The sequence below is a fragment of the Penicillium angulare genome, assembly GCF_028827245.1.
Source record: "Penicillium angulare strain IBT 27051 chromosome Unknown utg000004l_segment0_segment0, whole genome shotgun sequence".
NCBI classification, from domain to species: Eukaryota; Fungi; Ascomycota; class Eurotiomycetes; order Eurotiales; family Aspergillaceae; genus Penicillium; species Penicillium angulare.
The window spans coordinates 2,275,428-2,303,013 of NW_026623163.1; the positions used below are offsets into that span (position 1 = coordinate 2,275,428).

Genomic DNA, 27,586 nt, shown 5'->3' on the forward strand with positions numbered 1-27,586 from the left:
CAAAACCGAACACCTAGATCGTCAAGATAAAAAACTGAGCCAAGTTTCTAAATAAAATGCATGTCTATGGCGTTGGGTACAGTGCTGCTTCATCCTCCAAATACTCCAAGATATAGGGTACACAGCCCTGAAGAGCATATGTAAGCTATCCTCATGAAGAAGGAAAATTGTGTAAATCCAAATATTCCTCTTTGGAAATCTTTGATACATGCAAGGCTCTAGAACTTCACTTTTATATCTAATACGAGCCTTATCCTAATATGGAACCAGTCGGTTAAGAATGGGCGCAAATGATTGGTTCCAGGTTCGGTGTTTGACCATGGCTCGATCTGTTCAAACCCCGAACGCCACTCACAATCGGCATCTGTCGGACGAATACACTTCTCTTCTTTAACCCATTTCATGACAATAACAAGCCATTGCCGACGGTGAATCAATTTGCTTAGAACACGTATAACCCGGCTTCCTGTCTGAATAAAGGCCGAAGAAGCCATCTAGCAAATGCCGCGGACATTCAAGCCACCCGCCAAAGCGGCATGCCTTGCATGGTTCGTCCACATCACGACTCGTTTTATCTTCAACGCTAACTATGTTTTGTACTAGTCGCTCATCGAAGACAAAATGTGATGGTCAATATCCGTGCAAAAGCGTGAGCCTTTTTTGGTTTCTATTATAGGAAATACTCGTTGATCAACGTTTACTTACAATTCGCGATAGTGTTACAGCAAAGGCCGAGATTGTTACTATCAGCCCAGTCGCCGGGGTGGAGCTCGAAGAGGCGCTCGATATACCGAATCATTGCATCGTCGTGATACATCTGATAATAGCTCGCCGAAAAAGCCAACCCCTGCTCCCGCCTCGCTGTCAGATGCTACAGAAAGTATAGGTCAGTCGAATTCTTTTAGAAGCAGCAAGTCAAGCAATTAACGCAGATCCTATTGACATCGCCGACTAGATCCCTTCTTAGAGAATACGATTGGACTGTTGACTCCCTTTTTGGGATTCAATAACCTCGATCAATCATCGGATATACTACCTGATGCTGGCGAAGCTGTTCAATTGTGGGGACAGCTAACTCCAGCTGAAGATGGCTCTTTTGTCCCCGGATCCATCATTGACACAGATCTACCTGCTATTCGGGTATATACATCTGAGCAAGACATGTGAGTGACCCACATTATGGATTGGATGCATAAGGTCCACATCCATACGACTAGTATGCTGACAGGACTGAACTAGTCTTAATGCTTATTACATCTACATGCACCCTTATTTCCCATTACTACCACCTTCTCCAGTGCCAATATACGAAGATCGTTCCACTCATTTCCAACGGTCAATCGAAAATATGGAACCCAACAGGGCCGATTTACCCTATTGGCCAATTTCCTCACTGGGTCTAGCCCTCTCTGCCATCCTCGTGCTCATACCACCCATGCATCAATCATCTAGAAATGAGGCATCAATTCTTGCGAGGCGTTCATATGCCCAGTTCTTTGCGCAAGCAGCTATTTCTAGCTCGGAGAAAGAGCTTGATGATATCGGTCCCGCATCAAACATTGGTACGATGGATGCTAATATCTCTCAAGAACGAAGTTCATTTCACTCGCATGTGCCTCAGCAGCTGGATCCCATTTTAGCGCTTGTTGTACTTGCTATTTATGAACATTCTCAACGGGGGAATATTTCTCGGATGCGTGCTCGTGTTAATAATGCTGTGACTACAGCAATGGATATCTCGCTGCATAACCTTGGCTCAACGGAGACGGAGTTCTCAGATGCCCAGCGACGTGCTTGGTGGATGACTGTACGCACTCTCCACATATACATCTCTCTTTGAAGCAAGTAATACTAATCTTATCTAGATGTTCGTTGCCTATATATCATCAAATCTTCATCTTTCCGTATGTCCTATAGAAAACCTCGCCTTTTGGATATTCAGCGTACTCATTGAAGTTACGGAATATAGACCCCAATTATCTCGTCTGATGATCCGAGAATAACAACGCCGTTCCCCAAATTTGGCGTTGATCTAGAGGTACCGTCTTCCAGCCCCAAAGGAATAGTTCACAATTCACTAACTCTTCAAAGCCATGGTCTTTCACAATTCGAGCACAAAGACTCCTATACGAAGCTCACTCAATAGTCCACAAATTGGAACGCATCGCCGATATAGCTCTCCACCCCACCATAGCCGACGACATCAAAAAGATCGACTGCCAAATCATATCTCTATCAATCGAAGCCGACCAAAGTCTCCGCGAGACATTCGACTTCGAAGGCGAAGCAGAAATAGCAGAGAACATGTGGCGAATAAGTCGTATAATGATAAACACGTAAGGATCCCAAGTCTCCCCTCATACACGCATACGTACATACTAAAGCCCATACTATACATACAAAGTGCCCGAATCCGACTCCACCGCTTCAGAGCATTCATGGACATCCCCTTGTTCCTAGACAGATACTGCGACCTAATTTCAATAAACAGCCACGGCGTCTCACATCCATCCCCCAACTCCGTCACACACTGGCAATCCAACTTCCCATTCACAGAACACGAGTCCTCAATCATCTGTCTGAAAGCCGCTCTTGTCATCTCAAGCACATTTCGGAATCTACCATATCCTCACGCCTGCGGACCAGAGACCTGTAAGCGCGGCTCGCTGAATAGAAGAGTTATGGTTCGCTCTGCATGCTGTGTTAGCAGGATTCCTCGGACGGTTCCGTTTCTGGTTTGCAGTGCCATGCAGGCTAGCTATACAATGCTTATGTTGTTTCATCGCGTGAGATCTTGTCTTGAGGCTGGGCGGATAGTGGCTTGTTATCATTTGCTTAATAGGCCGGAGACTGTGAGTGAGATTTCGGATGCAGAGAGGTTAATTGAGGAGTTGAGACATGGTGTGGAGTCTTTGGCTACTCCGTTGAAACAGGATGGGATATTTGAGGGTGTTGCGGGGGTGGGTCGGGAGATTGAGATGGCGTATATGGCTGCTTTTCCGGATTGTGCACCAATTGGTTGAGAGGCTATTTAGTTTAAAGAGCCATTGAATGCTCCTATGCACTGGAAACGCATATATGATTGGACAAGTCTTAATGATTCAACTAAGCTGCCCGGACTTCGATCGCGTACTGAGCATATCATTATGATCCTCGCTTGTACAAAATCCTGCCTCCCGGCACATCCGCCTAATTACCTACGGTCATAGAATTCTTCAGTCATCCATGGATGATGTGTAAAAATGCTACAAGATCCCGCCAAAGCAGGGCGGTATCGGCCAGAATTGAGTAACATTAAAATCTCTTGTCAGTCATATTTCACAAATTACGATATATTATTTCTATTGTTCTTGTATACATGTTGCTCTGGATAATATAATGAACGCTAAGAGTCTCGACACCGGAGACGTTTCTTTGAGGAACGTAGCACAAAGTTTTCGACCGAGCCGAGCCCAGCGTTACTGCAAAACCTAAAAACACCTACGCGTCGATTCTATGTTGATCTACCTCGTCATAAGCCCAACCCCCAGATCGACACGATAGACGTCGTTGCGAACTGACCACATGACGAGGTGAAAGGGTGGGCGGCATGCGGGGAATAAGCCTGACAAGCGGAGATGATCTCATGGCTGCGGGATGATATCACGATTGGCGATTCCATCGTCTGGAATGACTAGCGAGTTTACGAAGAGTTTACCGGTAATTAATGTGACGAATAAGATGTCTGGTGTTTATCAAGTTGACTCATAAATGGTTTGATTGATTTTCTTCAAGAAAATATTGGCTAGATTGGCTCATGCATCGAGGAGGGGGTATGTGACATAGAAAAATGTAAAAGCAAAACGAAATGTGTCGGCCTGGACACTTTTCAACTCCGCGCTTGTATAGATATAAGGAAATCGTGAGGTATTTGTACGTGATAAATAAGACGACGGCGCTCTGCGCTGTTCATATGCATATTGGGTATTAGCTTAGGCCGAGACACCCACCCAACGAGAGGGAATGGTATTGTTGTCTTCACAGTCTTCGTAGTCGCCATACAGGCGATATGGATTACTGTTGCGAGGGGGTAGCCAAATGCGAGCCCTAGTGGGGATGTCTTCGCGGAGCTTGCCGCTGCGTCGCATGTTCATCTCCAGGACGACCATGCGGAGGAAATCACTGTTCTCGCGGGGTTCACGCTGACGTGACATGGGCGCCACCTCCGGATCAAAAGTGTATGCTTGATCGCGGTTCTTCTTAGGCACGACATGGAAATGATTACGTCGGTGACCCCGATTGCGAGATCGACGGTATGTTTGCATCTGGATGGATACACAGGCTTGCGTCGATTCAGGTGTGTCATGAGGATGATCGTGATAGACACACATCTCGGCCGGGGAAAGCGAGGTTGGATTCAGGTAACGTCGTAGTTCTGGAGAAGGCGGGGTTTGCATTGGTAGAGGGCGGCGATCATCGGTCAATTCAGGCGTGATAGAAAAGAGAGATCGGGTGAGAAAGTCTTCCGGTTGAACCGAGGGCGTAGCAAAGGTGGAAACAGACTGCGCTGCCGATTTGATGGCACGTAATGATGCCGTAAGGTTTGATTTGAAAGAGGAACGCAGGCTTGGAAAAGATCGAAGCGTGCTGGACCGTTTTTCAGGGATCACATCTGGCATTTCTGGCTTATCGTAGGTATTGAAGTCGATGTATTCACCCTCTTCAATCTCTGTTTCAAGAAGAGGATGATCAAAGACACAGTCCATGGCCGGTGAATATCGGAGCTGTCTCCTTTCCGAGGGGCTCTTATGGCTAGCGGGTGTTGGCGGTTGAGAAATGCTGGATGGCGAGGCGAGGTCATGGCTGAGGGAGGGCATGGAGTCGCTGGATGATGACCTGGCAGATAAGGAAGGCTCTGGCTCCGAATCATGGACCATGTACTTGTCACTGTAGTCTGGCGGGCTTAATAATATCTCCATGGCAGAATTTCCCGCTCCAGCTGTTAAGTAATCCTCCTTGGAGTCAACTCCCTCCTGCAAGAACCGGCAAAATTCCTCCACATGGTTCCCTCGAGGAAGCTTCCGAGACTTTCGAGTTCGGGGTTTCCAAGATCTTCTCGGAAGGGGTATGGCTGTTGCATCTAGTACCGAAGCAACTGTAGTGGGGATATGGTGGTCATTGGAGGATGCGGAAGAAGATCGATGCGAGGATGGTCGGCTTTTGGATTGGATGCGGGAGCGGGTTTCTCGTTGCACAGGGACATGCGAGGGCCATTTTGAAGGAATACCCACGGGAATGGCGTTGGACGGTCCCCGTGACTTGCCATCATATGTAGTTTGTGAGCCAGGTCGGTATTTTGGTACCACGCCTGGCTGGTCCTTGACATCAATGGGCATCATTGCCTTCTGTGGTGGCAATGAGGTGAATAGAAATGCTCTTGGAACCATCATCTTCAATGATCATGCCAGTTTATATTTTGAATATATCAATATTGGCCTTTGTATTGGCCTGATGAGGCACTTTGGTCGAGGTTCTGGGCGAGGTACATTGAAGAGTGAAATGGTGACTCTTAATTTCCCGCCACACACTTCGCGGATATAATCGCGGGAGAGAAGGAGATCTGGATCGAAATGGGGAGGATAGGAGGATTTTTGAGAAGAGAGACGGGTAAGTCAAAAGAATAGGGGGAATGGCAGGGTAGAATGAGTGAGAGGATGTAGTAAAGGGAGGAAGTGGAAATGGGGAAGGAAGATAAAGGATAAAGGATTTGGAGTGGTGACGGAGGATGATAAGAGAATGTATTGGGCAGGTACGCGTGTGACGGTGTAAGAAACGGATCCAGAGGTGGATCCGACTTGGGGTTTTCAGTGGTTTGGAACAGTTTTGAATGAAAAATGGATTTTACTGATTGTTCATTGGATGCGGGGGACAATAGCATGCCGGGGTTCCGGTATCGATCCTCTGCAAAAAGGCAGCCCTTTTCCGCCCATTGTCTACTATTGTCGTAATCTATTACGACCAATACAGCCCCGTACGGAGTAATGCGCCGTAGAATGTTCGCCCAGTGGACCCCATCGAAGCAGCCCTGCAGTAAGGAGGATCCGAGGCCCCCCGGTTTGCTGACCTATATTTCTTCGCTGACCAGCATGAAACAGATGAGTTTATAAATGACTCTTCCACATGGTATGGGGCTCGGTCTGAAATGGATATGTAATACAGATGCACTCTTTCCTAGTTCGATAGTCCACTAGATTAGGGAGTACACGGAGGAGCATAGTAACCCTAACTCCACCGGATAAGGAGGGTTGTTTAAGGTTGGGATTAGTGTGGTGCCTGCAGATGTGGATGGAGATGCCGTTCTCAGCCAACACGTAAATAGGAGGATTTTTTCTTATTTTTCTTTATTATCGATCGGTAAAAGTCTGCGTTAAGAAACCCAAAAAGGGGCATTTTTTCTCTTTATTTTCTTCGGGCGGGACCCGCTTACTTTTACTTCAGATACAGTTATCCTAGAAAACACCCCTTAAATATTCCTAAATATTCCTTGTCCTGGATGCAAATGATGTCTCGATTTGATTAAACTTCCAGGCTGTCGATGTAACTGCTGGTGCCAATGAGACTTGTTACTGCCGTGAGATCCAATTCTGGCACCTGGCCACCTCAATCAAGCCGGCGGTCCCCGGTCGGATTTACTACGGTCTGCGGACACTCGCATTCCTCAAACAGTGAACACTATTTACACTAGGAGACGTGGCTAGTGGATCTTTCTAAGCGAGTAGTTGCGGTGTATGCCTGATGGATCTGAGGATTTGTGTGTAATTTATCTTTGTTGGGCCTTTCTCAATTGAATTTTAAGTTATTATTAATTGGTCCACTATTTCTAAAGTGTTTGTGTGTGTGCTTTGCTTTGTTGATAACTAGACGGCGACGGCGGTCAGCGCGGTAGATCGCTGTTGCTGGCCTACTATCAATGGTTGCCCTGCTCAGCGCCCAATAGTACGGAGTAGACTGTGCCTCTCTTCATTAGGAAACCCCTTTGTCCCATCATTATGTTGAGATTGCCTTGTTCTGTGTTTGTTGTCTGTTTTGTTTTGTTGTAGACCTTGTTTCGCTTTGTTAAGCAAACACAGCCTCTCCTTTTTCCTATTTTTCCTACTCCATAAATAGCATTTCCATTACTCATACATTTCTGTGCCGCTTCCAGGCCATTCATTTCAATGGGGCCTTTCAAATGTTCAACTGGCCAATGAAGACCACGATGAATGGCATAGTCACGTGCTCTTATCACTCGCTGAGTAATTCAGCTGCTCTTATCACCCTCCATGTAAATGTGTGGGAAATGAGCCATCCAGAAGTCGGCGATAATACTTTCCTCGCAGCATGCAGATATCCAATCATTGTGGATTCACTTAAAATTACCTTATCTACAGCCAATGCCTTCCTGGGCTACTGAAGGGTGAATCTCCTTGCCTCCCCAGTCTTTCCCCCGCTTCTGTAGTGGGTCGTACCGCGGGGTCGAGGATTCAGGCCTGCTCTACTCTGTACGGCACTCTGTATACTTTGATATCCGGCAAGGCAAACGATCCGCAAGTGTAAGGCCGAGCCCCGTTGCCTCCCGATTTTCCGAATCCGGACCTTTTATGGCCCGATAGAACTGGTCAAATTGATCGAAGCGAGCGGTCACGTCCTCGTGCGTTGCTGTGGGAGCTCATCGTATTTTTTATACCCACTGTGTTGTCTAGACGATGGACACATCATGTACTGATCCCTATCAATATTGGACCATTGAACGGTGGCCACGACGCTGAGGTGTGGTGGGGGGCCCTCATTCCGCGGAGAAAGCATCCGCCCCATTTTGGACACACGAGGAAGCAAGCGAATCAAAATCATGTCTGCAGATGCGAATGCGGCCAAGAGACGCTGCGTTAGCACAGCTTGCCTTGCTTGTCGCAGGCGAAAATCAAAGGTATAGCATCGCCAATATGAATTCAATGCTAGCTGGAAATATATGGTCACTAACAAGTAAACAATTAGTGCGATGGAAATCTACCTAGTTGCGCTGCATGCTCATCTGTCTATAAAACACCCTGTTCGTGCATTTCATTTTAGATCCAAGCACCATCATAATGTTGCTTTACTAACGGAGTGATAGGCGTATATGACCCAAACTCTGACCATCGCCGAAAGGGCGTGTTCAAGAAGGATGTTGATACCTTGCGAACAAAACATACAACATTACAAACACTAATACAGGCATTGTTAAACTATGAAGAAGACGACGCCTTTGAGCTTGTCCGCCAAATAAGATCATGCGAGGACCTTGAAACAGTTGCTCAATCCGTTGCTGCCAGGCAAAATGGGCTTCTATCTGCATCGGAAACAAGAGCTGACGCTAGCGACGAGAATCTATCAGAGGTGGACCAATTCGACTCTGAGTTATCAGGGAAAATACGCGAACTTTTCCTCGACGGCTCACGAAAGTTCATTGGCGGCACGTCGAATCTGATTTTCCTTCCCCCGGGTTCTGATATGCAAGAGTCTACTTCAACTGCCGACTTCGCTTTAAGCACCACACAGGATACTGGCCCCATCGGGCGATGGACACGAGTTACAGATGATGAGAGTCTCATCAGCCATCTCCTAACAATGTACTTCACCTGGCATTATCCATTCTTCACTATCCTTGCGAAAGATTTGTTTTATAGGGACTTCATGAGAGGTGTATCAAGTCAATATTGCTCAGCTTTGTTGGTCAATGCCATGCTCGCCCTTGGTTGTCATTTCAGCGCTTTCTCGGGGGCGTGCTCAGATCCCGAAAATATCGCAACAGCGGGCAACCATTTCTTCAAAGAAGCCAAGCGTCTGATTCATGAAAATGACGAGCATGAAACTGCGAAGCTTTGTACAGTCCAGGCCTTTGCTCTTATGTCTGTGCGTGAAGCTGGATGCGGACGCGAAGGCAAGGGTTGGGTGTATAGCGGCCTGAGCTTTCGCATGGCGTTTGATCTCGGATTAAATGTCGATGCATCTAATCTCGGGTACAAACTCTCGGATGAGGAGATTGATGCTCGACGCATCACATTCTGGGGCTGCTTCGTTATTGACAAGTAAGTTTTATCTGCTGCCCGTATTGCTAGAATAAATCCTAATAGAAAACAGATGCTGGTCAAATTACCTAGGCCGTCAGCCTCAGTTGTTGTCATCGAACACAAGCATACCTAAGATTGAGTTGTTACCGAAAGAAGAAACCGAGGCATGGTCACCCTATACCGACGCTGGCATAGGCCAAGAGCATACCCAGCCTTCCCGCACCAGAGCTGTTGCTTTGCAAATTTCGAAATTATGTGAAATCAGTAATGACCTTCTTCTGTTTTTCTATAATCCTTCGGAGCTAGAAAAGTCGCAATCCAAGCAATTGGAATTGAAAAGGCTGAGTGATGTCCATACACGGCTTGAAGCATGGAAGAAGGAACTGCCGCGGGAACTTGACCCTAAAGAAGGACAGCTTCCCCAAGTCCTGGTGATGCAGTAAGTAGCCGACAGGTTCGTTTGTGTCCCCTTTCTTTTGCTAATCCTTACGCCAGCATGTTCCATCAACTCCTTCACGTCCATCTATACCGACCATTTCTCAAATATACCAAGGCCAATACCCCACTCCCTCCACATGTGTCGCCCCGCAAGATCTGCACACAGGCTGCATCCGTGATCTCTAAGCTTTTGCGGATGTACAAGCGCACCTACGGGCTGAAGCAAATATGTAACATTGTTGTTTATATCGCTCATACGGCCTGCACAATACATCTACTCAACTTACCCGGAAGAAACCCCGAACGAGATGTTGTTCATTGTCTCCGGAACCTCGAAGAAATGGCCGACAGCTGGGTAGCTGCCCGACGAACCTTGCGCATTCTCGACATATCCGCCAACAAATGGCAAGTGAAACTGCCAAGTGATGCCATCACCATCTTCGAACGGACTCATGCAAAATGGGGTTCCTGGGGCTCCTGGGACCAAGTCACATCGCCTTCCGCATCAGAAGATTCTCCCATGCCAAATGATACATATAATCCCCCATACGCATACCCAGGAGCCTACCAACCACCAACCAACCAAGTTCCAACAGGCCTACACCGAGAAGTCATAAGTCCAACCCCAGCTTCTATAATGGAGGTCTCTATGGGTCCACATTATCCAAATGCCACCGTATCTCCTATGGCACCAATGGGACATATCCGTCAGGCGTCAGGACCAATCACTCAAAGAGCAGACTACGCAACCGCTGCCCCGGAGCCGCAGTATATGCGCCAAATACCCCAGGTTAACTACCAAATGGCCCCATTAGCAACATCTGGTCCTTCAGCAGCGGCATCACCTGTAGTACCGAGTGCCTGGTACGATCAAGCGGGAAACCCCATCGGACCTTCACATGCTTCACATACTGCATTATCGCCTACTTCAGATTCGCCTAGTTCTGGTCTAGATACGACGGAACATCTAGTTGAGGAGAGCCATGACTGGTGGAATAAGAACGCTGCTGTTGCACTGGGCATTGGTGGGGCTGAGAACTGGGGCGCCGCATGGGGTCCTAATATTCCTGCTCAGTCTCCTCCTCTTTCGTATGGAAATAGTGGTCAGCTTATGTCTATGTCTGCACATCAGTCTGGTTCTGCAGGGGCAGAAAACTCGCCCCAGGTTTCAGGTGGAATACCTGGTATGCCCCCTGCAGCTGAAAATGGGACGACGGGGTATGATGAGCAATGGAAGTAGATAAAGTGTTTCGTATAATCTGTTTTTAGACCTTTCTTTTTTTTTGGTTCATCTGAGTTTGAAGCTTGATAAATCTCTTTATTTGTATTTTTCGACCTCCACGTTTTTGTTTGCATGTTATGATACCAGTTCGGAGGCTGTTGTGGGTTGAAGTTGGTTTATATTGTTTCTCTTGTTCATGTTGATTGAGTTTCCATGAGAATGAATACCATTTACAGATAGGAAATTACTAGGAGAGTATTGATAGAATGAAATAATCCAATGTTGAAAGAATTTCCATCATAAGTGATCATTAAATTTGCAAAGTACATAAACACCAAGAAACAAGATGCTAGGTCAATGAAAAGGGAGGTTCGACCCATATAGACGTGGTAAGACGAGAGATGGTATCACTGCCAGTAGTTAGTAAACTGTATCAGAAATGATGATATAACGATGATGCTTACCAGGAAATAATCAGCGACGGGCTTTTTCGCAGGCATACCCCTTGTATCCTGGGCCGCGGCCTCGAAAACGCGGTATCTTCTCCCAGGACTAACAACAGTAGTCATATCAGCACCCATAACCCCGTTGCTCCGGCCATATTCTCCGTTACTGCGTGCAATTGTTCCGCCGTTGCTGGCGTCTTCGCCCAGCTCCAATATGGCAGCAACATTACCACAGCGGTAACAGTAGTTCGGAGCAGACCACACAGTGACAATGCCACCATCGAACATCTCCTTGTAGCCCTCCATAACAAGCTGGTGAGCTCTTGCAACCAAAGACAAGCCATTGAGATGGTTGAACTGTTTCACTATATCGCCGCCGAAAAGGAATCCGGCGCCACGGGGACTCAGCCCCCACCCTTCGATCTCGTCGGGGTCTGACCAAAGGAGATCACACATGGCACCTTCATGCGGAACCTCTTGTTTCCTGTCTATCAAGCGAATCTTGTCTACAGAATCGATGAGTGGCGATAATCCGCCGTGTACACAGAGAACAGCACCCGTGCGACTATTGCCCAAACTACCGTTCCCATCTCCACTTGCACCGGTTCCTGGAGCTCCAGTACGTGCCGGGGGACCCGTTTGACTCGGACCAGCAGATATATCACGCGGTGGGGAGATGCGTGAGTCTGTGGAAGTATCGGAAGAAGAACGCATACGCGGACGATAGCTGCTCATGGTAACCTCTCCATGGGAGTTAAGCACCTCCGTCTTCAGCTCGCCGTCATCAAACGACATCGTAGAATGTGTAGTTTCGGACAAAGAAGGACCAGTCGGTTCCAGTTCAGAGCTGGCGCCGAGGACGATCGCACCCAGCGCCAAATAATCGAACACTTCGCAGCAGTAGCGCCAGACGTTAGCGCTGCCATACTTGCGGATACACTCATCGTAGAAGCCGTAGACGGTGGTGATCTGGCGCGACTCATGGTTTCCGCGGATAAGGGTTATGCGATCTGGATATCGCACTTTGAGACAGAGGAGAAGGAGGAAGGATTCAAGTGAATAGAAGCCGCGGTCGACGAAGTCGCCCATGAACAGGTAATTTGTGTCGGGTACATCGCCGCCGACGCGGAAGAGTTCCATCAAATCGTGAAATTGGCCATGAATATCGCCGCAGATTGTGACTGGGGCGTCTACGGAGACGACATTGCCTTCTTCGATTAGGAGCTCGCGCGCCTTGTAACAGAGCTCGCGGACTTGCGATTCGGGGATCAGGCGGCAGGCCCGCAGCTGCTCGATCGCCCTAGACGAAGAAAATACAAAGGATTAGTTTGTTTCGTTTTTATTGATTATAGCGGGTCATATTACCGATCTAGGTCACTCATGTTGAGCTAAGAGTTGATGAGGGGGAGGTTGGGATGGAGATAGAAGTTGGGGGGTAAGAGGCGGAGGAAAGTGGGAATATGGTGGATAGGAGAGAATCTCCCGTTGGGAGACTCTATGCAGAATGATCTCAATCAGTTTCCGTTGCGATCAATAAATACAGATTCATGATTGCGGCGCCATATTCATTAAAAAAGTACGCGAGTTTCTTAGGAGAAATCAAGCTGCAACGGCAGAAACCAGGCGTATCTGAGTCTGCGGCCGCTGCGGGCCAATCACGTCGGACCCAGATAAGATTAGATGGGCCAGAGCCTTCGCATACCCTCGACTTCCCGCTTTTTGGATCGCCCTCCTCCCCGGATTCTCCTGTTCAACTCATTCAATCCTTCAGTCTCCTGGGGGGTCCTCGGTCTAGACTCAATTGGCCTTCTCTGCATCTCTAATACCTCCCCCGACTTCCTCGTTCCTCCCTGGACCTGGCCTCCTATCACCAATGGCCTGGTGAAGAAAAAAAAGAAGACCACATTGAAGACAGTCAACCACACACACCCAACTCGAATTGAACCACTCGTTTCGCGAAAGTCATATAATTCCATCTCATTTTCGTAATGCCTCCACATCTTCACCCACGGTCCCGGTCAACAACCGGCTTGTTCGCCGGCACTCTCCTCGCATCCCTCCTGGTCGTCGGCATGCCACACGTCTTCCCTTGTCCTGCCCCGCGTCGTACATTCGCCGACTCAGAAATGACCATGACAGCCGATGGGCAACAAGTGCCACGCATGCGACGCCGTCGACGAAAAGAAATGCAGCTGGATTCTGAGATTCCTCGTCCCGAGCACCCGGCATCTTCCGGCGTCGTAGACGAGGAGGTGTCTACATTTTTACATATGGAGGAGGAAGCACAGAGGCTGGCTAGTGTTGGACACGAATGTCCTGTGCCAAAGCCTAAGGGTGTTTTAGGTCAATGGCTCGGCTTTCAGGGTGTTCGTGAGAGCGAGCAGCACCACGCGTCTGCTAATGGGGCTCGATAGACTCAACTGCTCCTATGTTATGTGTACCGCTATGTGTTTTGGGTTGGGGCTTTGCATTGTTTTGCTTGTTTTATTTTGTTTGAATTATACCATGGACTGTCCAGAAGGATGGATTTGATTGGCCTGTGTTGGCTGATGTTGGAGTAGAACCTTGGAAGGTTAGGTGTCGATGCGATAACTTGATGCCTACCATGCCTACCATGCCTACAATTGTAAAAAAGAATATTACCAGACAAATAAACGTCTTTAAAGACATTTCAAATCTATTACAGAAATTGCTTTGGGTGCATTGCTTTAGGTGGACAGACTGCTACTAGTATCTCTCACTTGGTGTATATTCAGTCCAGCTGGACTGGTGATGCTTTGCGCCACAGCAAATACCTAGGCGAGTACTTAATAGTACAAAGCATTGCCAGTGTTTAGTTCCAAGGCTCTGCGAGGAAATGTTTAGTATACCACATTGCTCTGTTATTTGGTAAGAGAAGAGGAGTTGCCGAGGCATTCTTCGAGTCAACTATTGTGAATGAACTTTTTTTTAGTTCTTTACACCATATCGGAATATGACTAAATCTCAAATCATTGAGATAGTTTCAAAATACAAACATGGTCCTCAAGCATCAGAACCTTGGAAGAGTGGTGAAGACTTACCCGATTCTACAGAGCAGTTGAGCAACGTCAGAACACGAGATTAAAAAAAACCATTTATTTATCTTGCATACAAGGCCATTCTGCATTTACTATTTTTACTTGTATTAGATGCTCGGGCCTCTATGAACTCCTGAAATTGGAAGAAATTGGAAAATCATGGGCGCCTCTACAAGATATCTGGACAAGTACTAGCCTTTTATCAATTGGTAGTACTAGTTTAGTATTAGTATAGTGTGGTTATCGGCGCGGATAGTCAATTAGGCCGAAAATTCGCCGGGTGTGGGCTAGTGGTAAGACGTCTACTCCATATGGCCCTGGTTGTCCTTGGTCTTGACCTTTGGTTATACTTTGGTATAAACCCAAGGTAACACCAGGTATGGAATTTTAGAAGACGAGGGTTCAATCTCATCCACTGGCATCTTTTTTTATCTTCCCATAAAAATTGATCATGGATCAGATATAGTTACCTGACTGCAAGCCAGCCTAATTCCCATAGGTGGAGCTAAGATTATACCCCACCGACATCAATTAACTGTCGCAGCTCCGGCCAGCTGCAACATTCCGATTCAACACCAAGCCACCATGCCCTGGGCACGCTTTATTCGCGGCGTGCTGACCCAGCCCCGGCACACAAAATGGATTGCTCCCCTCTTAGTCCTGGGCGATGCGCTCTTTTGCGCTCTAGTCATATGGAAGATCTCCTGTAAGTCCGAACTCGAGCTCCAATCCCGACACGCGTCCACTCTAAGACCAGAGCCAGAAGCTAATCTTCACTGCGCGACACAGATACAGAAATCGACTGGACAACATATATGCAGCAAATTTCCTTATACCTCTCTGGTGAACGCGATTACCCCTCGATCAAAGGCTCAACGGGGCCGCTCGTATATCCCGCCGCTCATGTCTACGTCTACACACTCCTGTACAACTTAACCGACCAAGGGCGCGACATCCTTGGCGGACAGATTATCTTTGCAGGCATTTATCTGTCTTCATTGATTCTTGTGTTTGGATGCTATCGAAAAGTCGGCGCTCCGCCGTATCTCTTCCCACTTTTGGTGCTGTCCAAACGGCTGCATAGCATCTTTATGCTGCGCATGTTCAATGATGGAATCGCTGCTTTTGCTATGTGGCTCGCTATATACCTCTTTCTTCGACGGCAGTGGACTCTGGGAGTTGTGGCGTGGACATTGGGTGTCGGTGTTAAAATGACGCTTGTGTTGCTTGCGCCAGCTATTGCTATCGTTTCTTTATTGAGCGTGGGTCTTGGTCGAAGCTTTGCCCTTGGAGGCACTGCCTTCCTTGTCCAGGTAAATATGGCGTCCAAAATATGATATACTCCCAATTGGCTGACATGATGATCTACAGTTCTATATTGCTTTGCCCTTTGTCAAAACCAACGCAGTCGGTTACTTGTCGCGGGCATTTGAGCTATCTCGCCAGTTCATGTTCAAGTGGACAGTCAATTGGCGATTTGTAGGTGAAGGAACGTTTCTCTCGAGGGAATTTTCTGTGGCCTTGTTGCTGCTGCATGTTTCTATTCTAGCCCTCTTCTCTATTGGTTGGGTAAAGCCATCCGGAACTAATGTCTTCCGCTTCCTCCAAGACGCTATTCTGGGCCGCCTGCAACCTGTGACACTTTCGAGTTCTTTCATTATGACAGTCATTTTGAGCTCCTTGGCCGTTGGCATGTTGTGTGCTAGATCGTTGCATTACCAGTTCTTCGCTTATCTGGCATGGGCCTCTCCGTTCCTCCTGTGGCGCACCGGTCTTCATCCCATTCTGATATATGCCGTATGGGCGTTACAGGAGTGGGCCTGGAATGTATACCCCAGCACGAATGCCAGCTCGGCCGTCGTGGTCTTGTCGCTTGCGGTGCAGGTATTCGGGGTACTGATAGGGGAAAACGGCGATGAAGATACCAAATGATTTGGATTGTCCTCTCCCGATCGATAAACTTCAGGCTTTGAATGCGAGTTCCTCTTGCTCACAGGTGTGTTTCTCAAGCGTCGGACTCATCGGAAGAGGGCATTTTGCCCACACGAGACTCCTCCTCGGAGTCGGAGTCGGCAGTAAACACGGGCTGCTTAACGAATTCCTTGGGCCTGTTCAAGTAGAACTAATTAGTTTTGTTGTTCTGCACTTGGTCTGAAGTACGACAGAACCATACCAGAACGGAGCTTTTCTCCACGCTTTCTCATCCCGTACAATGTTGATAATCTCGCCAGCAATCTTATTTTCCCGCTCCTCCGATGGTTTTGTGTCAATCACAAGGTACGATCCACGCTTAATCCAAAAAGTCGATCGAAATTTAGCTGGAAGCTCAACCAGCATTTGCTGCTTATCAGACAATTCGATCAGGTAGATGTTGTTGCCAGTTGCCTTGATCGCACGCACAATCAGGTGAGTGTCTGCCAGCTCGTCCGGTGGAGTCAATGTCTCCTGGGCCGTAGCCAAAACTTTGCGACGAGGAGGTCCCATTATCAATTGAAGTATATCAAATACTATGCACGGACTGCAAATATATATAAGTGATTTAGCGTGCGGGGGTTAATCGATGGATTGACAAAGTCCATGTAGTGTGCATTCAGTCTCCGTATTGTGGGCGAAATAATTTTTAGCCTTATCAGCGGGGCTTGATCCGCACTACCGGGGAAGTTACTCCGCGCCGATTAATAATTGACCACGAGACGATGCCCGCATAAGAGAACTGACAGCTTGACAAATACAGGCTAAATGCAGATCGTGGCGAGAGTCAATGCGAAATGGGCGGAATATAGATTCCTCGAGGAACTCGCTTAAATCAACTGGTTTCATCCAACCTACCTTTGAAAAGGGCATCGCAACCTTTGACACCTTCGACAATAATTCCAACACAATCAAGGAACTTAACTGTCATTGAATTCCTACGAGTCACATATTAAATCTATTTTGTGGACAGCAATTTTCCACCATGGCGGCATCAAGGCTAGATGCAATTCTTTTCATCGAGAGCTCCTCTCATATTGCCAGTCCGCCGCCTGCAGCACAAAAACTGCAACCACCACCTTCTCTTGAGCTCAAAGATCTTAACCCAGCCCAGAATTTGAATCAAATTGCTTGTGACCCAATGACACAGCCATCTGTGGACTCGCCTGCAGATACACCCGCAGCAACGCCTGGCTTGCTGGAAAGCCGAATGCCTACCCCTCTGACAGAGCTCGAGAACATGGAATGGGCTCCGGACAGAACGGTGACGCCTTGGAAGACTAAATGGCGGCTTCTGAGTGCATGTATGATGCTTTTTGGTAATGGAATGAATGACAGTGCCCCTGGTGCATTACTACCATACATGGAAGAGCACTATGGCATCAGCTACTCCATCGTCTCGCTGATTTTCGTGGGCAATGCGTTGGGCTTTATCTCTGCTGCGCCTATTACTCATTATATTGAACAAAAGTTAGGCCGATCCAAGAGCTTGGCCCTCTCTATGTTTATCCTGGCTGTGTCATATACCGTGATCGCTTGTCAGCCTCCATTCCCCGTTATTGTGGTTTGCTTCTTCCTACTCGGCTTAGGCGTAGCCCTCAACTTGGCACTCAATAATACATACTCTGCCAACCTACCCAATAGTACGACAGCACTGGCATATGTATGTGGTGCATACGGAATCGGAGGTACCGTCGCGCCCCTGTTTGCGACCGCCATGGTATCCAGTGGTATTCGCTGGTCCTTGTTCTATACAATACCAGTGGCCGTCTCCGTGATCAATTTTGCTTATGCCTTATGGGCCTTCTCTCAATTCGAACAAGATAGTCTAGTCGAAACACAAAGACGACTTCGACCTGCTGGCGAGGTCTCAGATGTCGAAATGTCCACAAGCCGCACACAGCTTCTTAAGAAAGTCATTAAAAACCGCACAACACTCCTTGGTGCACTTTTCATTTTCGCCTACCAAGGAGCGGAAGTATCTATCTCCGGCTGGATAAATTCTTTCCTGATCAATTATCGACACGGCGACCCCTCCCAAGTTGGGTATGTCAGTGCCGGCTTTTGGGCTGGTATCACCGCTGGTCGATTTTTATTGGTTTACCCCGCTGCAAGGATAGGAGAGAAGACCGCGGTGATGGGCATGACGGCAGGCGCAGTCATCTTTCAGCTGATGACCTGGTTCATTCCAAACGTCATCGGAGAAGCCGTCACCGTTGCTGTGCTTGGTGTATTATTAGGGGCAGTGTACCCGTGTGGCGCTTCTGTGTTCACCAAGCTGCTGCCGAAGAGCATGCATATCTCCAGCTTCAGTTTCATCAGTGCCTTGGGCAGTAGTGGCGGTGCGGTGTGGCCGTTTCTGACAGGTATTCTCTCGCAACATGTGGGGACAATGGTGCTGCATCTGATATGTCTTGGGTTGTATGGCGCGATGGCAGCTAGTTGGCTTCTACTGCCAAAGGTCTCGAAGAGATCGGAGTAAGGGTCTTTAGATGTTGTTCTTGGTGATCCGCAATTCTGAATTCATAGATCGGAAACAATAACCGCAAAGATTCATTTGTATACATGGGTACCAAAGCAAAGAAGGCAGTCATTTCAAGTTTGTGTGACTGTTTCCCTACTATGGTATGTACATTGGTGTGTAGGTATAGTTAGAAGTAAATGCTAGTAGAGTCTAATATGGAGAAAAAATGAGAAAGATATTGCCTCAAAGTAATATTCCAAATATTTTTAATGTGATAGGCATCCGGATTCAACAGTAAACCCCAAGTCATGCAGAGCAAAGAATGTGCAAAATGTCCAAATGAGCAACCTTGGAAGTTTTGATAGGTAAGGGGAGCAGGATCAGGAAGCGGTGACGTGAAAAGATAAGTCGAGGCCTCCAAGTATCGCGATCCAGACCTTTGATGAACCTGGTTTGGTAAAAAGCAAAAAGAAAAAAAGTGGTTTGCAGTGCGCAATCCCGTGGTGTAATCCTTTCCATCCCTCCCCACCAGGTATGAATCAAGTACGCAGACCGTTACCCGATCAGAAACATCTGGACCCAAGTCCCTGTTCGTTTCTGCCAATCAGGCCCTCCGCACCCGAAGATCATGTCATCGAGTCCCTTTTTCCCCTTCTTTTTGGGCATTCTTGGTCTGGGAGGGGAACTGAGTTGGCATGATGAATTTTGTCTTAGATAATATGAGCTGAGTACTGGTTTCTATTCTGCCCAAAATGTCATGGAAGGATGTATCTCTGGGCAAAATAAGCTGTGTAGCTACTATGGATCTATTCACTAAGCATATCCACCTAAGTTGGGTAAGAGGGCACACCTAGAAGAGTTTCTTAGATTGAGTCTCACGTATTTAGTCCAAAGACCAAACAAAATGAAATCCCAGGATATTAGTTTGTATAAACACAGAGAAACTAGAAATCCGACTGATCCCCAATAAATCCCCCTTCCCCTTCTCTTCTATCATATAGCTATATACTAGTACATTAATTACTGTTCCATAAAGAAACCAATTCCCTTATCGCGATCGATTGGGGGGCGAATCCCGTTACATTTTCCGCCGTGGCAGTATTACCCGCTAACCCCCCCCCCTGTCAACAAGAGCCCCGCGAATCCCTCCTCTCTCCTACACCTCACCACGACCTGGCGCAGTACCCTCACTTTAACCGTCCACTCTGCCTACCCGGTCCTTGCCCATCATGGACGGTGACGAGCTTATTGCCTCGGTCTACCGCAAGATCGAGCGGGAGAAGGCCCTGATCACCGCCGCCACTAATATGCGGCAGTCGACCGACAACCATCTAGTTCAACAACGAGTCGACGCCAACATCCGCGATGGCCGTAAAAATATTGCTTATCTTGAGGAGAAGATGCGCGAGCTTCAGGTTCGTCAGATGGAACAGCAAGGTGGTGGCTCCCCCGGTCAGCGTCAGGGTCCTGGACCCACGCCGCCCCCCAAAGACTCCTCGGGATACTTTGGAGGTGAGGGCGATGACCAGAACTACCCTCAAAGTGGTGCTGGATCGATGCCATCCGGTGCACCATTCCCAGACCCGCGACCGTATGCTCCGATTCCTAAGGCGCGTCCCAATTACACAAAGCTTGGTAGGTCTATTTGAAACTCAATGATCGACCCCTCCCCTTCCCCCGCTTTCTTCCCTTTGAGTCGGGCGGGTCTTGCATTGATGATGAAAATTGTCCGATTGGAATGCTGACAGGGCTTTTTGTGTCTCAGATCTAATCAAATATGACACCCAATACCTCGGTCCGAAGATTCAGCTTATGCTGTCCCAACTTGAATTCAAATTGAGCGTGGAAAAACAATACAAGGCTGGAATTGAGAAGATGGTCCGCTTGTACCAGGATGAGGGCGACCGAAAGAGTCGCGCAGATGCTGAAGGCCGTCGCATTGAAAGTAACCAGAAGATCCAGCTATTGAAGCAGGCTTTGAAGCGATACGAGGACCTTCACATCGATATTGAGTCCTCGGATACCCCAGATGGTATGTAAAACTATTTTGACTGCTCGGGGTCATCATTGAATGAGCTAACTAAGGTCCACCGACAGATGAGAGTCTTAGCAGTCCTAATATGCGCAAGCCGTTGACCGGTCTTCTAACTATGCGTATTCAAGCCGTGAAGGATGTGGATCATGCAACCAGCTCCCGATTCTCTCGTGGACCTGAGACATACATCATTGTTAAGGTTGAGGATACGATCAAAGCACGAACTAAGGCGACTCGTAATGATAAGTGGTTGGACGAATCATTCTCAATTGATATTGATAAGGCGAACGAGATTGAACTTACTGTTTATGATAAGTCTGGAGACCGTCCAACTCCTATTGGTATGCTATGGGTTCGCATTTCCGACATTGCGGAAGAGATGCGTCGCAAGAGGATTGAGACAGAACTCAACGCTTCTGGATGGGTTTCCGCTGATAAGATGGGCGATTCGGGCACTCCTCGGTCTGATCACCACCCCGGCTCCCCAGGATCATCTCATGGTGGGGGCGCTGGTAGCGGCAACTTTGGAGGTATGGCACCTATGGGACAGCAATCGGGAGAAAACCCCAATGCACCCCCATCTGTTATGATTGATTCATGGTTTGCTTTGGAACCATTTGGTCGCATTCATCTCTCAATGAGTTTCGGTAAGATATCAATGTCATTTTCCAAGCCCCTACAATACACTGATTCCCCTACTAGCCAAGCAACTGAAGGATCGCCGTCCATTCGACATTGGTCTCAACCGTCAAGGTGCCGTGCGTCAGAAGAAAGAGGACATTCACGAGAAGCAGGGCCACAAGTTTGTTACCCAGCAATTTTACAACATCATGCGTTGTGCGCTGTGTGGAGAATTCCTCAAGTATGCCGCGGGTATGCAGTGTGCTGATTGCAAGTACACTTGCCACCGCAAATGTTACTCTAAGGTCGTCACCAAGTGTATCAGTAAGGCCAATTACGAAACCGACCCAGACGAGGAGAAGATCAACCACCGTATTCCCCACCGTTTCGAGGGATTTTCCAACATCTCAGCAAATTGGTGCTGTCATTGCGGCTACCTGCTTCCTTTCGGTCGTAAAAATGCTAAGCGATGTACTGGTATGCAATTCTTCATGTTACAAATCATATTCTTCTTGTTATGTGTACTAATTCTTTCACAGAATGTTCTATGACTTGTCATGCTCATTGCACCCATCTCGTTCCTGACTTCTGTGGAATGTCGTCGGAGACGGCGAATGAAATTATTTTGGCCTTGAGTCAGACAAAGATTCATAATAAAACAACATCTGTCAGTACCGGCTTCAGACATCACACCCTCCGGTCTGGCGGCAATATGCCTAGGCCTTTCCCGAGCACCTCCAATCTTCACTCTTCTGACCCTTCAATCCCTGCGCGTCCCTATGACGCGATGTCCCGACAACACTCAGCAGAAGCGATGAGCGCTGCGACTAACTCTTTTCTTTCACAACAGTCACCAACGGTACTTCCACAGGCTGCCCAACGCCAACCTCCTACGCCCAAATCTTCATCGTCCACCTCACCGCCCCCCTCAGCGGCCGCGGCCGCCGCGGCTGCCGCTGCAACTGGGCTTCGCAGCCCTCAGCAGACTCCAAGTATGCATTTATCTCGTTTGTTTCTTTCAATTGCAAGACTAATATAGATCTAGCTGAAATGAGCCGACCTCCTGTGGCACCCCAACAACTTCCTCCCCCTCAACATGCTCCTTACAACCCAGGTGCATACGCTCAAGTCTCCCAAAAGCCCCCGCCCCAGTCTCAACTTATGCAACAAAACATAGCTACTGCACCCCCTGGGTACGGAATGCCCCCACCCCAGAAACAAGCCATGCCGCCCATGCAGCCCCTGGCGCCAGTACCGCAGCAGCAAGTTGCACCCCCTGTCAAGCCGCAAGAGGAGATGCCTCCGCCTGCGTCACGGCCTCGCATTGGATTGGATCACTTCAATTTCTTGGCTGTTCTCGGAAAGGGTAACTTCGGTAAGGTCATGCTGGCTGAGACTAAGAATACCCGAAAGCTTTACGCCATCAAGGTATTGAAGAAGGAGTTCATTATTGAGAACGATGAAGTCGAGAGTACCAAGTCTGAAAAGCGGGTGTTCTTGATTGCTAACAAGGAGAGACATCCTTTCTTATTGAACTTGCACGCTTGTTTCCAGACCGAAACTCGTGTCTACTTCGTCATGGAATATATCAGTGGTGGTGATTTGATGCTGCATATTCAGCGTGGCCAATTTGGCTTAAAGCGAGCACAGTTCTATGCCGCCGAGGTCTGCTTGGCTCTCAAGTATTTCCATGAGAACGGCGTTATTTACCGTGATCTGAAGCTCGACAACATTCTCTTGACACTTGATGGCCACATCAAGATTGCCGATTACGGTCTTTGCAAGGAGAACATGTGGTATGGCTGCACTACGAGCACTTTCTGTGGTACTCCTGAGTTCATGGCCCCCGAGGTAAGTTTTTCACACAGTTACAGGGCTTGTAAAATGCTGACTTTGATACTTAGATTCTGCTTGACAAGAAGTACGGACGAGCTGTCGATTGGTGGGCCTTCGGTGTTCTGATCTACCAAATGCTCCTCCAGCAGTCACCATTCCGTGGTGAGGATGAAGATGAAATCTACGACGCCATTCTTGCCGACGAGCCTCTTTACCCTATTCACATGCCTCGTGACTCTGTTTCCATTCTCCAGAAACTCCTTACTCGTGAGCCCGAACTCCGACTGGGCTCTGGCCCCACAGATGCTCAGGAGGTTATGTCGCATGCATTCTTCCGCAACATCAATTGGGATGACATATATCACAAGCGTGGCCCACCACCGATGCTCCCCACTATTAGCAGTCCTACTGATACTAGTAACTTCGACCAAGAGTTCACTAGCGTGACTCCTGTCTTGACCCCCGTGCAATCCGGTATGATGCCCTTAGGGATCCGATTCAAGACTCCTGAACTAACCCTTCACCTCTTTTCTAGTGCTTTCACAAGCTATGCAAGAAGAATTCCGCGGCTTCTCATACACTGCTGACTTCGCTTGATCTCGACTTGTTTGGACTGCGACTATCTCTTCCATTTGAACATCCACCATCTCGCCTCCGGTCACTCGGTGGATTGATGACATTGGCCCCCTGGTAACGACCGATAAACTTTTTCGCGGCTGAGGGGTGTTCCTTTCTCCCTTTTTTGAAATTGCTTTACATACCCATCGCAGTTGCGTCTGATTGAATGCCAGCGTAGACGCCGGCTGCTGATCGCTTCAGGAAGTATGGTCTATTCTTCTCGGATTGACATGAATGCTGGGGCACGTCAGTTCCCTTCCCTCTTATTGCCTGTTTCCCTATTTTGTTTTCCTATCTAAATTGCTTGCTTCTTTATGTGCTCTCCTATTTCTTTATCCGACGGGTCAGTTCACGATTGTTCCACACCATGCTGGGTCATGTCCGCTCGGGGCATCGAGTTCGCTAAGGAGAACTCTTGACCCGCCAATGACTGTGCAAATGGCTTATGATCCTATGAATTGAGTTTGAGTCTTCTCAGCGACCCCCTCCCCCCCAAAAAGCGTTTGAACGAGGTTTGATGAATTTGAAGACCATTGATGGCTGTACGTGTTGTGGTATTAGTAGTATTTTAGGATGTGTTGCTTACCCCGGGGGTGGGGTGGTTCATGTTTCACAGTAGCATTGCTTGGATGAGTATTCTGATTCCTCTATGGCTCTAAGGACAGGAGATGCAAATACGAATTAATACATCCTGCTGAATCAATGTCTTCCATTGTTCAAGGTTACAGCTTCTTCAATGTTGTAGGGTCTCAAATTTGTAAAGATGAATGTGTCAGGTGCTTATTTCCCAAGGCAACCACGAGCCCTAAGAAACACGTTCCTTCCCAATTTGGAACAAAACCCGTCCCACGTCCCAAGTTTCTGTTCGTCTCACTTCACTTGTTTACCTTCTTGTTTATCCTTCTTTCCTTTCATCTTTGTTCCTTCCCTACCACCCTTTGTCTTCCCAAACACTCCCAGTCGGCTTTGTCTACTCTACATTTTATTCTGCAGACCTATTTCCTGTTCTATCTCTTTGTTCACTGCCAGAATCTCTCTTTCACCGTTTCATCCAATTATGGGCTTCAGAAAGCTGAAGGATCGCATCAGACGATCTTTGAGTCCTCCCAAGTCTCCTCGATCTCCATATTCTCTTCTTCAGAACTACTCTCCCGACTCTACCATCCACCTCCCAACCCCACGCGTCATCGTTCGACGTATTTTCAAGAGGGGAGCCTCTGCTCCTCCAGCTCCTGCCTCATCACTTCCAGTGCAATCTCTGTGCCCAATAGAGATTCAGGCACAGAACAAAGAAGAGCCAGAGACAACAGTCCAGAACCCTGCTCAACCCCCTGTCGACACAGCCGTCAAGCATCCTGCTCATCTCCCAGCCTTCTCCATATCAGATCCCGATACTGATTCATACCATCTCTTAAATCGGGTTATTAATCTTGGATCTTATCCAGCGGAGAAATTAGACCCAAGTCTAGCATCTGCTCAATATCCAATTCAGAGAGTCCAACCGAAAATACCAAGTGTCTGGCTCGGAAGCCAGTTCAAACTCCTATTCAGTGCCCATTTCTGGCACCAGCTCGAACAGCTACGCCGTATCCAACTCATTCCAATCCAGAAAGTGTTTCAAAATCCTTCTTTGCATCTAGCTCACCTACTGTTCGGCCTCGTCGATCGGTCTCTCCTTCGGGCTTGGGTGCAAAATCCGTCCAATACTCTACTCAAATACCAGACCAGAAGAAGCCCATTCAGTATTCAGCCCACTGCAGTCCCGATACTACTGCAGAGTCCTGGCCAATCTCTCCTTCAGAAATTTGTCAAAAGTTATGTCCCGTACCCATTCCGAATCCAGTGCCAGAGTCTGTTAAGCCCCCCATTCAGGCATCAACCCAAAGTCCTACTCAGTACTCCGCTCCAGTACCTACTCAAATTCACATTCAGAGCCACGGTCAGCATTCCGAAAATAGTTATCAAGCCCCTGCAGCTGCTGTAAAGATTCAAGAAGCAGAATTTGAAGGGTTTGGTGATGAATCTCTTCTATCGACACCTACTACCGTTGTCAACTTCGCTCGTCATCCCGAACTTAATTCTCAAGCCCTTGAAGCTACTGTGAAGATTGAAGAAACAGCCGAAGGGTTTTTTGACGAATCTCTTCTGTCTACGCCCACCACAATTGTCAACTTCGACCAGTTTGGGCGTGTCATTCGACCTAGTCCCTCCTCCTTGTTCCTCCCTTCTTCTATCCCCTATGCCACAGAGCCTGCTTTTCCCTTTACCACTCCAGCCATGTCACGCAAACGAGCACGATTGGACATCGGACTTGACACCGGCTTTGACTCGCCGCCGCCAGTAAAACGCCACAGGTCCAGCGATCGACAAGCCTCCAATAGTCTCGTTCCATCATCAAAGAGAGACAACAAACACAAAATCAAGAAAGTTGCTGACAACAAGGACCATGGCGTTGTTGACAAGGTCTCCAAAGTCGAGTTTCGGGGGAATCAATCGCCTAGTCTTGTCCCACCTCCAAAGGGAAGTAAGAAGCGCAAGGTCAAGGAAGTTGCTGGCAACGAAGACCTCGATATTGTTGACGAAGTCTCCAAGGCTGAGCCTCAAGAGCGTCAATCACCTAGTCCTCCTACACTGCCCATTTCGCCTCAAGATGAGAAACCAAGTCCTCCAAAACGATCAAAGACTACCCCACCACTCTCTCAGCCCGTTCAAGTTGCTCCTGGCTCTCCTCTTGCCACCGAGAATGCCACTAACCTTTCCGCCACACAGAAGAGGTCCAAAAAGAAGGCTTCTGACAGGAAAGATGACTACAAAATTTCCATCAAAGAGCGAAATGACCTGGTAGGTGACGTTACACGAGAAGAGGCTCAGCGTATGGTCGAAAACATGAATGCTCCATACGACCCAGCAATCGGGGGTGAGCAACTCGAGTTGTTAAAGAAGCTTTCGGAGCGTGGTGCTACGCCTCTTCTCTCCGGGTACTGGGCCAGAGACTTCTCCACTTTGCCTAAACGACTCTTTACTCTGATCCTAAAGCAAGGCGAGTCGGCCACAGAAAGTGAGCTCATAGAAAGTGAGCTGATGTTCAAGGCACAGGAGAGATCTGACTTATACGCCATCAAGGCTCTCCAAGATGTCTTCGCTCTCAGTGGACGGGTTCGAGATTGCACAAAACTGGAAGCTGTCCCTGCTAAAGTTATCGCAAAGACGATCACCAAGTACATGCGATGGGCCACAGAAAACGCCGGTCTAAAGGCAGCCAAGAAGCCAACAATCCCGGTTCATATCGTCTCTCTCCGAAGAGAAGGTGATAGCCTTCGTACGCACTTGGCCCGGGCCTCAAGAGAGCTGGAAGACCTTGCAATTCAACATCAGAAGTCACATGGCTGCCAGAGCATCTGCTGGCCCGTCCTTCTTGCCTTCATTGTTGCCGGGCCAGTTCTTTGCCTAATGTCCCTCGATACTGACCCTTCGTCAGTGATTTGGTCCAGGCAGCCGACCAGCCAAGCCGAGGGAGCCGATGCCAGCGATGATGAGATGGCCGCCATCAACAATCGGGCCTGTCTCATGACCCATGTTGATCTGTCGGCTGTCGATAATGACGTCTGGAACTCATTGTCGGTTACAATTGGTGTCGCTCATGTGAGAGATACCATGGTCCGCCTTGCTACCCTCTTCAGGGGCAGCGCTTTGGTTCCTCAGTTCAGGGATCAGAGTGCTGACCCTGCTGATGAAGACCAGTGAGGGAAGAGGGGGCCGTGGAGGGTGTGGAGGGTGTGGAGGAGAGATGAACGAAAGAGAGTCCGGA

The 27,586-nt window shown here is 48.1% G+C and overlaps 10 protein-coding genes across 10 annotated transcripts; 7 read left to right on the forward strand and 3 right to left on the reverse strand.

Moving 5' to 3' along the window:
- Nucleotides 1-536: 536 nt before the first annotated feature.
- N7478_004788 (fungal specific transcription factor domain-containing protein) lies at nucleotides 537-1,840 on the forward strand (the record flags this gene model as incomplete). The annotated part of the gene is made up of 4 exons (XM_056921002.1): nucleotides 537-548; nucleotides 718-886; nucleotides 956-1,163; nucleotides 1,240-1,840. The coding sequence occupies 4 exons, from the start codon at nucleotides 537-539 to the stop codon at nucleotides 1,838-1,840; spliced, it is 990 nt and encodes a 329-aa protein (XP_056779039.1).
- Nucleotides 1,841-3,971: 2,131 nt separating this feature from the next.
- Nucleotides 3,972-5,429, reverse strand: N7478_004789 (uncharacterized protein; the record flags this gene model as incomplete). The annotated part of the gene is made up of 1 exon (XM_056921003.1): nucleotides 3,972-5,429. The coding sequence occupies one exon, from the start codon at nucleotides 5,427-5,429 to the stop codon at nucleotides 3,972-3,974; it is 1,458 nt and encodes a 485-aa protein (XP_056779040.1).
- Nucleotides 5,430-7,961: 2,532 nt separating this feature from the next.
- N7478_004790 (putative C6 transcription factor (NirA)) lies at nucleotides 7,962-10,746 on the forward strand (the record flags this gene model as incomplete). The annotated part of the gene is made up of 4 exons (XM_056921004.1): nucleotides 7,962-8,001; nucleotides 8,132-9,086; nucleotides 9,139-9,507; nucleotides 9,564-10,746. The coding sequence occupies 4 exons, from the start codon at nucleotides 7,962-7,964 to the stop codon at nucleotides 10,744-10,746; spliced, it is 2,547 nt and encodes an 848-aa protein (XP_056779041.1).
- A 389-nt stretch (nucleotides 10,747-11,135) lies between these two features.
- On the reverse strand, nucleotides 11,136-12,556 carry N7478_004791 (serine/threonine-protein phosphatase; the record flags this gene model as incomplete). Its single annotated transcript, XM_056921005.1, has 3 exons — nucleotides 11,136-11,138; nucleotides 11,193-12,474; nucleotides 12,540-12,556. The coding sequence occupies 3 exons, from the start codon at nucleotides 12,554-12,556 to the stop codon at nucleotides 11,136-11,138; spliced, it is 1,302 nt and encodes a 433-aa protein (XP_056779042.1).
- Nucleotides 12,557-13,162: 606 nt separating this feature from the next.
- N7478_004792 (uncharacterized protein) lies at nucleotides 13,163-13,588 on the forward strand (the record flags this gene model as incomplete). The annotated part of the gene is made up of 1 exon (XM_056921006.1): nucleotides 13,163-13,588. One exon carries the CDS (start codon nucleotides 13,163-13,165, stop codon nucleotides 13,586-13,588), a length of 426 nt encoding a protein of 141 aa, XP_056779043.1.
- A 1,230-nt stretch (nucleotides 13,589-14,818) lies between these two features.
- On the forward strand, nucleotides 14,819-16,165 carry alg3 (dolichyl-P-Man:Man(5)GlcNAc(2)-PP-dolichol alpha-1,3-mannosyltransferase; the record flags this gene model as incomplete). The annotated part of the gene is made up of 3 exons (XM_056921007.1): nucleotides 14,819-14,939; nucleotides 15,023-15,546; nucleotides 15,605-16,165. The coding sequence occupies 3 exons, from the start codon at nucleotides 14,819-14,821 to the stop codon at nucleotides 16,163-16,165; spliced, it is 1,206 nt and encodes a 401-aa protein (XP_056779044.1).
- Nucleotides 16,166-16,238: 73 nt separating this feature from the next.
- N7478_004794 (putative eukaryotic translation initiation factor eIF1a-like protein) lies at nucleotides 16,239-16,717 on the reverse strand (the record flags this gene model as incomplete). The annotated part of the gene is made up of 2 exons (XM_056921008.1): nucleotides 16,239-16,341; nucleotides 16,407-16,717. 2 exons carry the CDS (start codon nucleotides 16,715-16,717, stop codon nucleotides 16,239-16,241), a joined length of 414 nt encoding a protein of 137 aa, XP_056779045.1.
- Nucleotides 16,718-17,189: 472 nt separating this feature from the next.
- Nucleotides 17,190-18,686, forward strand: N7478_004795 (putative MFS efflux transporter; the record flags this gene model as incomplete). Its single annotated transcript, XM_056921009.1, has 1 exon — nucleotides 17,190-18,686. One exon carries the CDS (start codon nucleotides 17,190-17,192, stop codon nucleotides 18,684-18,686), a length of 1,497 nt encoding a protein of 498 aa, XP_056779046.1.
- A 1,211-nt stretch (nucleotides 18,687-19,897) lies between these two features.
- Nucleotides 19,898-23,757, forward strand: pkcA (protein kinase c; the record flags this gene model as incomplete). Its single annotated transcript, XM_056921010.1, has 8 exons — nucleotides 19,898-20,303; nucleotides 20,434-20,700; nucleotides 20,766-21,350; nucleotides 21,406-21,801; nucleotides 21,864-22,316; nucleotides 22,370-23,175; nucleotides 23,229-23,634; nucleotides 23,696-23,757. The coding sequence occupies 8 exons, from the start codon at nucleotides 19,898-19,900 to the stop codon at nucleotides 23,755-23,757; spliced, it is 3,381 nt and encodes a 1,126-aa protein (XP_056779047.1).
- Nucleotides 23,758-24,835: 1,078 nt separating this feature from the next.
- N7478_004797 (uncharacterized protein) lies at nucleotides 24,836-27,522 on the forward strand (the record flags this gene model as incomplete). Its single annotated transcript, XM_056921011.1, has 2 exons — nucleotides 24,836-25,364; nucleotides 25,502-27,522. 2 exons carry the CDS (start codon nucleotides 24,836-24,838, stop codon nucleotides 27,520-27,522), a joined length of 2,550 nt encoding a protein of 849 aa, XP_056779048.1.
- Between the last annotated feature and the right edge of the window lie 64 nt (nucleotides 27,523-27,586).